This window comes from Gambusia affinis, linkage group LG11, assembly GCF_019740435.1.
Source record: "Gambusia affinis linkage group LG11, SWU_Gaff_1.0, whole genome shotgun sequence".
NCBI lineage: Eukaryota > Metazoa > Chordata > Actinopteri > Cyprinodontiformes > Poeciliidae > Gambusia > Gambusia affinis.
In genome coordinates, this window is record NC_057878.1 from 21,331,874 (window position 1) to 21,341,904 (window position 10,031).

Genomic DNA, 10,031 nt, shown 5'->3' on the forward strand with positions numbered 1-10,031 from the left:
CCAGAAAAGTAAATCTAGTTTTACAACCATTGGAAACTCCATGTTGCAAATTTCACAACAGATTTGGATCATAGGGGTTGTCTGTTTTGTGCAGAAAAATAATTTTGCCAAAATTTTCAATATTATGGAGTACAGATGATGAAGTTTGAAATTTATTTGTAATTTTTTCTCCAACGTCTTCGGTACATTTTGTTTCTACTCTGTTCTGCCTTCCAGCTATCTGTTGCAAGTATTACTCTCTCCTTCAGGCTGACTCCATATTCAGCACTTCATTAATACAGAAATTAGGTCTTCAGTCAGTAACGGTGTCCACATCGAAGAGCGTTGTTGTTAGCACAAGTGTTAGAAATTTTAAAAAAATTATGTTTTAAGATTTTTGAGTTTCAGAATTTCTTATTGCACACTCAGTTGTCCATCTTAACTTTACTATGAAGATCACTAAATCTGCCCCTGCTCAAACTTTCAACATTTTCCAAGATTCACGTTCTATAACATTCTTTGCAGTTCACCAGCCTGCATTAAGATTGTTCAAGCCAGCAAACCTTTCTTGTTTTAGTGTAAAATAAAGTGGCAGTAGCAGTTAGTGCTCTGGATATCTTAAAGGTTTTCTGCTTGATAAAAATAACATAAAAAACTGATTCATAGCATTAAAGTTAAAGTTTCGTTGGACTTCTCTCACATTCCTTTTTTCTCTGCCTTGGCTGTTACCTTCAGATGCTGACGGCATGAGCGGTGGGGAGGATTCCTTCAACATCAACGATCCGGATGAAGGTTTCTCCTCTGGGGCTTCCAACAGCAGCCAGCCCAGTGGCACCAAGAGCGGCTGTGTGGGGCCCATGGGCGGCATCCTGAACAGCAGCAGTAGCAGCATCAAGAAAGCCATCACAGCTCGCCTGTCCAGGGACAAGGAGAAGGACAAGGAGAAGGAGCGAGAGAGGGAGAGGGAGAGGGAGGCAGAGAAACAGGCAGAACAGTGTGTGGATCAGCAGGCCACGGCGCCAAGGCCCCGCCAGAGGCTGCAGTCCCCCCCAGGCAGCATTAAGCTGGACGCCATCCACCTGAGCCCCATTAAGAAGCACCTGAGCTTCCCTGCAGGGCACCCGCTGGTGCGGACTGGCAGCACCTCCTCCAGCAAGTCCTTCGACTGCATGAACCTGAACTTGAACGGAGGCGAGAACGAGCGAGAGGAGGCGGCAGGCGGCTTTGACAAGGAAACGGGGCCCTTACTGGGGGGCTCCCTCCGCCATTCCACTGTCAGCCTGCAGGAGGAGCACCTGAACCGGCCGGAGGAGGCCCAGGCCCTCCTGTCCTCCGGAGCCCCTCTCACTAAGCAGTCGCGCTCTCCCAGCTTCAACATGCAGATCATATCACAGGTCTAATGTCAGCGCAGGGAACCACAGAAACACACACACACGCAAATATTTATTCAGTTTTCAACACGACCACTCTACTATGGCAGCCTGGTCAGTTTCTGTGTTTATGAGGTGGGATAAAAAGATCTCCAGATCTCTGGAGCTTTGTCTCTACTCCTGCAACATCTATTAAGGTTTGACCTGCAGTCACAGCTGGTTAGATTCTAAGAAAACACCAAACATGTTGACGACTTCCCCATCCCTGTAGCTACAGTCCCTCCAAACAAGCTGAGCATTCCACACACAAGCTCTCCCAATAGGGAGGAAATAATAAAAGAAATGATTTCTGATGTAAAGTCTCATAACATTTCAGATTATTAGATTTTCTGACTGAATCAGTCAAGCCAATCAGCAATAACATGTCGCTCATGTGGAGAAAAGTGGGAATTATTCCCGTTTTCCGCCCCCCTTTCATTCCCGGGCTCTTGTGCAATCATTCTTGCTGATCTCAGTCATGAAAAGTTTGATGAATCTCGGTTTTTTTGTTCTTTTAATCAGTTTTTAAAAAATTTTGGGATTGTTCTCAAACCAGACTGGAATGTGGCTTAAAAGTTTTGAATTGTCTCCAGTTTTTAACTGGACAAATTTGAAGAAATCATTCCTGTGCTGCTACACAAGCAGAGACTTTAGTCTTGTGGCTTTGATTTTTAAATCTGAAGCTGACTCTTGCAGGTTTGTGTGCGACTCTAAAGGCAATGACTGTATCTTTGTCATTGGTTTCATCCGAGTAGCTCCTGTTTTTCCTTGTTTGTTGAAAGTTGTGGCTTCCTGTGCTGGTTATTTGCTGCCCTCTGGAGGCTCGTAGCAGTCACTGCGTTTCATTGTCGTCACCATCGTCATCTTGTTTTTGTTCTACCTCATTGTGTGCTGAAATACACACCTGCCAGTCAGATTTGTTCACTGAAGCTGATCTGACCACAACAGTTTCCCATTTCAACTCTAGATGTCATCGTGGATTTGTGACTGAATATCTCGTCTTTCTGTTCCACTTCAGCTGCAGTACAGGCCACAGTTAGACTTCAAGTGTTTCTGTGGATTAAGCAGCTTAGTTTATTTTAATTAATTGTTTTTCTCTTTTATGTAGTTGTTTTAAGTGCAATTGTTTTTCTGATCCTTGTGCATGGAGTTCTTCTCTGCTGTGAAATGCCTGCATCTGCGCACAGAGCTTTTCTAGCCTTGTGTAGTGCTTCCTGCCCAGGCGGAGGGATGGGTTTTTTATTTGTTTTTACCTGCCGTGCTTGTTTCTGCATGTGTAGTGCCCTGCAAAGCACAGCTGCTTCAGATGCATGAAGCAGCCCAGCGAGCCAAACCCGAATCTTGTCCTCGTCTTAGCCAGATGTGCCATTACGCATCCTCTCCTAAGGGATTTATATTGGTGTCGTTGCTGCCCAGGTGTCTTACTGAAAATGCCTGATTGTTTTTCTGTTTACTGGTCTTATTTTAAAGGCAGGGTTCAGAGACTTGGCTCGGTGTGCCCTTAGATGCAGCTTCACATTTTGCTTGTTAGGTTTTTATTGTTGTTATTATTTGAGACGTTTTTCTGTCTTGGTCAGTAACCTACAGAGCCTTGCAAAGGTAGTTCTACCCCTCGAACCTTTTCATATTTCTTCACAAAGATCAATGTCTTCTAGTGTACAATTGAGATCTGGAAGGAAAATGTTGCAGAGTTTAACAATCACACACATATCTATATTGGATTAATGCTCACTGTGTTTGTTCATTGTTTGTGCATCTAGAGAATGATAAGGAAGAGCATCTGTGAACATCAGATTTTACCCCTTGCCTTTGATTTTTATTTGGTCTGGACTTTGACTAGGCTCCACATCTTCACCCCAGTCTATTTGTCTTTTCCAGCCTCTTGCAGTTCTTCTTTCAGTAATTCCCTGTATTGAGCTGCTTTCATCTTATCAACTCTTCCCGTCTTCCGTCAGCATGGCTGATGTGCTCACCCTAAGTTTTATGTAAAATTTTTCACTACACATAATGTTTTGTAAATCAGCGGAAAAATAAAACATTTTTCATCTCATCTGACCAATGCAGAAAGTTGTTAGGAAGCTGCTAATATTAATTATGACTTTCTAGAGGTAGATTTCGGAAATACAGGACTAATAATTGCTGAAAGATTCTCCCACCTGAGCTGTGGATCTCTGAAGCTCCTCTAAAGTTATAATGGCCCTCTTCAATGCCCTCTTCTCCTACAAACCCTTTGTTTTCATACAGAGATTAAATTACTCACAGTTTAACAACTTTTTACTTGTAATCAAATTAGTTTTTATTTTCCTTCCAGGTCACAGTTATGAGCTACTTTGAGTTGGTCTGTCACATAAAATGTTTTTAAATATGAAAAAGCTCAAGGAGATTGAATGCTTCTGCATGGAACTGTATTTCTGCTGTTAGCAAACTGTGTAGATGGAAGCTGTCGCGCAGCTCGAGGGCTGACTGCTTATTGTATATAAATCTCTCACATCGACGCTCCTGGTGTGCTTGAAGCCCTCACAGCTGCTCGTCCTCGGTGTGCGTTTCCCATAGAGAGCCTCGGCTCTCCACCTGCGTGAGTAAGCTGTCGTCCCAGTGACTTGTGACCCGGGTTCCCATTCTCGCTGTATTTTCGCCGTGAGTCCAGTGGCACCTTTTTTGCTGTGTTATATGCCGGTGATGTGTTCGCGTCTTTAACGAGTGCCGAGGTTACCCGCAGTCATGCTGGGGCTGTGTGTGTGTTGACTTAGAGTAACCAATGTTCCTCAGTGTGTGGTGTTATTTGCATGTGATCAGGGTGGAAAATGAACACCAGCTCGGGACTGTCAATAAGTCCCATAAGCTCCGATAAGGTCCAGGTGCATTTCCAATAAAACCTCCTTTCTGTGTTGAATATGACTCACTAGTTTATTGGTCAGTCGCTGTTGCTGGACAAGAAAGTTCATTTTCCTTCCTGCATGTGGTAACTGTGGGCTTTGTGTTCATACAGTTTAATGCACTTTAACCCATCCACCTCTCTGAAGATAGTTATAGATGTGTAAAGCGTGTATACACTCAGTGCAGGGTCTTAGTCTCTTGAAAGTAGTACTTCTATGGGATTCCTCATCTATCACAAGGCTATTTTTGTTGAAGACTAAAGGGTACAGCTATTTATTATATTTTTTTGTTTCAAAACCAAAAAAAAAAAAAATCTAAAAATGACAGTTGTGGGGTTTGGACGGTCTCAGGAGTTTCTAAGGTAAATAAATAGAAAGAGAGAAAAGCCACAATTATTTAAAAAAAATAAAATAAAAATAGCAGCACCAAAATTTCTGTTCTTGACGTCAGAATTGATTCTATGCAACATTTTTCCCGCTTTTCCTTAATTTTTAAGTTATATTTTTGGTGTACAGGATCTTGCTGATCTGTTCCCTGTGAGCAAAGAACCTCTCGAGGTCCATCCCTGCAGAGAGAAGGCCGCAGCCGGACGGTTATGGGTTTGTGGGGCGCCTTCCTGTCAGCCTGCTGCTCTGTGGCTCGGGTCGGTGTATAAAATGATTAGCGATGATGAATCGTATCCAGATGCTTCCATGGAAGCTGCTGGATAACACTGTAGTAATTATGATGTACAAATGGAGAGAAAAAAAAAAGACTTATTTTAAAAATCTTGTAAATACAAAATGTATAAAGGTAAAAGCAAAATAAATATAAAACATAAGTCTGAGATGTAGACAGAGATTAATCTGTATATTGTTGAATAAATATTGTGCCGTAAACAAAATGTGTGTGTGTGTGCTTTTTGTGTGTCAAAAGTAAAATATTGGACTGTTAAATGTGGACTCCCAAACTAATTTAGAGACAGCACAATTTGCAATTGCAAATATTTTTAGTCTAAAAAAGCTAATAGGATCATAGGGTTCCAATAACATTCTTCCAATGTTATAGGAACATTGGTAGAAAGGTTGTTGATAATAATTTTGCTCTTTTGAACTATTTAAAAACAATGTGCTCTATATCATTAAACCTACTGGAGTCCTACTTTTATGCTCTTAAGAAATTAGCAATCTTCCAAGAGAAGTGACTGGAACACTGTGATGCAATTAATGAGACTGATATTTAGATGTATTCTCTTACCTACAATCTTAAATTTAATAATTTTGACAAATATTTCTACAACTCAACCAAATCGGTAACTGTTAGCGTTCTTCCTATTTGGTTTGTTGAATTCTTAGACGCACAATAGGTTAAAAAGTAAGTATACGCCTTGGGATGTAGGCATGTTCGTTCTCTCATCTTTAACTTGGAATGCCATGTGGGATCCAAGAATTAACATTTCCCAACTATACAAGCATAGGCAAGTGCATTTGGCAGGGATGTGTAGCACTTCTCAGGAAACTATTAGAACTCAACACTCCAGAGAAAACACCAACAAAAGGTGTTCGTTGGAACTTTGCATACTGACGTAAACATGCAACCACATGCATAGCTCATCTATTATCTAGTGAGTGAGTAAGTGAACCCAACCAGAGAAAGGTTTTTTGAGTATATTTTATGGATTCAAAACATTTATATGGTAGCTGTAACACGGAAATGCAACTTTTTGTCTTGAAGATTAAAAAAATCAATAAACTCCACAGGTTGTGATTTGATTTTCATTGATTATCAGTGTCGAAAGAGGACCTCTTATTGTTATTTAAGAGCAGAATGTACAGTTTTTGATGTACGTCTTGCACTGATTCAAGTTAATGAGAGGAAAAACTGGTTCTGGAGGTACTGCAAGAAGGTTTTTGGGTTAATTTCTCAAATAGAGCCATTGTTTTTTTGCGGTTTGTGTTTTGAGGTTTGTTTCCAATGCTGTTTATGGGCACATTCATATAAACTCAAGGAGATAGTTTTACTTTCACAAACAATGGTTCCATTCAGCTACAGAAAAATAAGGAATTTTGAGAAAAAAGTTTATCTCAAAATTTGACACGAGTCCTTGGTTTTTATGGAAGACAGTATCTGGTGGTATGCAGGAACAAAATATTCTGAGATTTCTTGTGGACCGCCATAACATTCACTGCAACTGCAATAACAACACTTGTGCTGTTTTCATTTTGGTGCTGGCTTTTGAAATTTTTTATCCAAGATTGTGACTTAGGATAGACTCATAAATTTAATAATGAATAAGATCCAGACCTTACTTTTGCCAGTTTATCCTGTCTTGGATATATGCTAATTCAATATGTCTATGTAATATGTTTACAGTTAGGTTTAATTGGAAAACAGTTACTGCTATATCTAAGAATAAGAGCAGCAGACAGACGGTAATCAAGCTGTGGGAGTGGGCAAGTGGTTACAGGAGGCTGGGAGGCAAAACAGTCTTCAACTGAATTGAGTAATTTTCTGTCGCATCTTTTGTAGGACTGTGATAACACTAAAAGTGATTTTGTTTTCCCTTTCCTCTTTCTGACTGTACAACTCATGTTGAGATGAACCACTGTAATTCACAGTTCAGACCATGTTTTACAAGTTGAGTAGCATGAACTCACGTTTGAATGGGTTGGGATTAAAATATTCAAAACCACTTTCCAAGATCTATTTTTAGTTTCTCCTATTAAAATATGAATAACAGAAGTTAATAAAAAAATTATGCCAGACTACAGGAGCTGCTCATATTTCTTGAGTCAAACATTGGATACCTAAGAAATAAGTTTGCACGTTTTTTTTAAATGGGGGAGCATTTGCTCTATTTGCTCCATTATTCAATTACATATGGCAGTGGGTAAGAAGGATGAATGTAAAACTTTCTGAAGGGATTTAAAAGAGGTCTGCCAAAGTGTGCCATCAGTTGAAATCTAGCATTTTGATGATGAAAATTAGCAACAAGGTTAACTTCAATGTAGTCATTATCATTTGGGGTATTTACTAACATTGACTTATTCCATTCAGTATGCAAACATTAATGTGTGAGCTAATATTAGTTAAAATGCTAATGTTAGCTTAAATTTTGCTAGCTTGATTTTGACAATTTTTATGTGGTCTGTGCTGCAAAATTTGCTGCGTTAAAAAAAGGCATACTCTGACAGATTATCAGAGGAGCACTGTTTAAATTAGCTAATCAACCACAGCTGTGTTCAGATGATCACCTTTGAATAATTGTAAAATGAAATTTAAGCCTGAAAGCATAATACTGTAACAGACTGATAATTGTGTGGGAAATGCTTGAAAGTTTTTTGGTGTTCAAATCCTGATACACTTGAATATAATCTCTGCTCTGTCAGCTAATGGAGCTGCAGTCAGTAAACTGCTATGGCAACTGACTTTGTGAAAGGTTTGCTGTGTATAGCGCAGCTAACACAAAAAGTGAGAAAAAAGCAGAAAATAAGTTGTCAATTGTTTTTCAGCATTTTTTCTGCATTACTTCTTCTTTGTTGTGGGGCACTGTACTAAATTAATAATACCTACACCTCCAAGTTTCATTTTATTAACAAAATAGTTCCACTGCGTTAGCTCAGCTTTAGATGGCAAAAAGTCTTCTTGCTCTCCAGTGTTGTGCGCCAGTTTTCCGGATGTGAACCTGAACATGTCTATATAAAAATAAGGTAAAAAACTTATAATAGTCTAGCTTAAATGCTACCTTTAACGTATAGGCTATCATAGCATGTTGACTCTACTAGTAGAAGGTATGCTATCACAAGCATGAAGCCCATATCCAAAGCTTTTCTCAGCTCAATATGTAGAGAGTAGGTAAATAACAATGTGGCTCTTACTTTGAAATCAGTAAGCTTAATTTTAAAAAGTCAAAGCAATCACTTGTGTAAGAGAGGTTGGGTGAAATCAATCATATGAAACCCAAAGCTGCAATTACCTGCTGAGTGTGCAGTTTAGCCTGCCAAGTGTTATGAGTCATATGGAACTTCCTTTCTTTGATCGTCTGCCATCTTGCCACTAGGCTCTTTTCTCTTGTCAAGCTGGAGTCGTCATAGTTATGAACTCTGTTTTAGTCTGTGTTCGATTGGTGTAAATAGGTACAGATAGGAATCTATTTCTTAGAACCAATTGACTTGACTCCAAAAACCTGTCTGGACAGGATCTTTCTTCTCAGAAACCAAGAGGTGTGTAAAAATATTCGAAATGTAATTTTTCAACTTCAATATAGTGATTGACATCTGCACCTTTACAGTGACAGAATGTATGTGAAAGACATGATGTGCACAGGGTGCATAGATCATGGAACTGGCAGGAAAATGAATGGAGAAAGTCCTTTCAACTCAGACAACAGTATGCTCTGAAGCTATTTCAAAAAGAGACGGCACGACAGCATGACCACTTCATGGTGGTATGGCGATATTTGTGCAATCAGTTCAGTGAGCAAAATAGAACAGATAATTAAAAATTAATATAAATTTTTTAAATATATGCAGACATTTAAAATATATGGGGAATGCTAATATACAATCTCAAGCTTCAGTTTTGTCCCAAATTCCAGTTCATGCCAGATGTTATTCTATGCTCAACTTTTTGAATGCATTTTCTTTGTCCATGTCAGTTTAGTTTGTTTTTGAGTTCTAAGGCCAACCCTGGACATTTACCTGATTACCTGAGTTATTATACAATTTGTAAAGCTGCACAGAAATCCAGTTTAGATTCCCTCATATTGTCTGATGGTACTGAACTGTTGCTGAGGATATCCTTATGTGCAGTACCACCTCAAAATGAATCAAAAAAAATAAAAAAGAAGAAGAAGAATACATATACTCAGTTTAGTAAAATGCTTGACTCGACTCAGCACATGTTCGGGATGACACAGAAAGAGTGGAGTGTGAGTTTCTGCTTTTATCTACGCCTCATTCTGGATCCTCAATAAGGGGTGTTGGTCTGCTGTTCTCAGTATATCTAAGTCTATGTGTGACCAACAACAGTCTTATTTTAATTATTAATGATTATTAATCATCAGTAATTACCACTGTTAACTGTTTATGGTGTGCACCGGAGTGCCTGTAAGCAGATAAAATTAATATAACAAGAATACAGAATCATACATCCATAACGAAAGCAACAGACAATTTCATCACATTAGTTTTACCCTACCTCTTCTCCTGTCACTTTTTTTGCTCTTCTTCTATATTGTTATTTTTTTACTTGGCCATCAGACAATTTGAAACATTGTCTTGACATGATGCTTTCTGAAGTCACTTTCTACAACACATTCTGCAACACTCACCCAATTCGTCCCGGCAGCCAAAAGGCAACACATACCTGAGAGCAGTAAGGGAAGGGGTAAGAAGTGTGTGAGCTGCAGGAATAAACCAAATAGTAGAGAATGATGGAGTACCTAGGCAAAGTATAATTATTAGATGAAGCATTTAATATGAATTAGTAAATTAGTGCAGGATGTATCATATTAGGAAATCATATTATTACCCAATAGACTTAAAAGAATACTGAAAGTTACTTTTTTTATTCTCTCCCCTGTATATGGCACCCTGGACTGCTGGGACCCTTAGCATTTGCTTTTGTCCTGTGTCTACCTACGCCACAGGCCAGCCCTTAGCAACAAAAGGACTATGTGTGCACCGGTGTGATAAAAAATAAGTAATTTCCTGATCTAAAAAATTCTGTAGGTATTTAGCTGCATGACAATTATTATTAAATATTACATCTAATAATAATAATAAT

General features: G+C 39.0%; 1 protein-coding gene across 5 annotated transcripts in view; it reads left to right on the forward strand.

The window, feature by feature from the left end:
• LOC122839941 (protein FAM126B-like) overlaps positions 1 to 5,143 on the forward strand; it is a 49,825-nt gene extending 44,682 nt beyond the window's left edge. For all 5 annotated transcript variants that reach the window (XM_044131982.1, XM_044131984.1, XM_044131981.1 and 2 more), the window contains one exon: positions 715 to 5,143. In XM_044131982.1, coding sequence (XP_043987917.1) covers positions 715 to 1,379 — 665 coding nt within the window. In that variant the 3' untranslated portion in view covers positions 1,380 to 5,143. The remainder of the gene's footprint in view (positions 1 to 714) is intronic.
• The last annotated feature ends 4,888 nt before the right edge of the window (positions 5,144 to 10,031 follow it).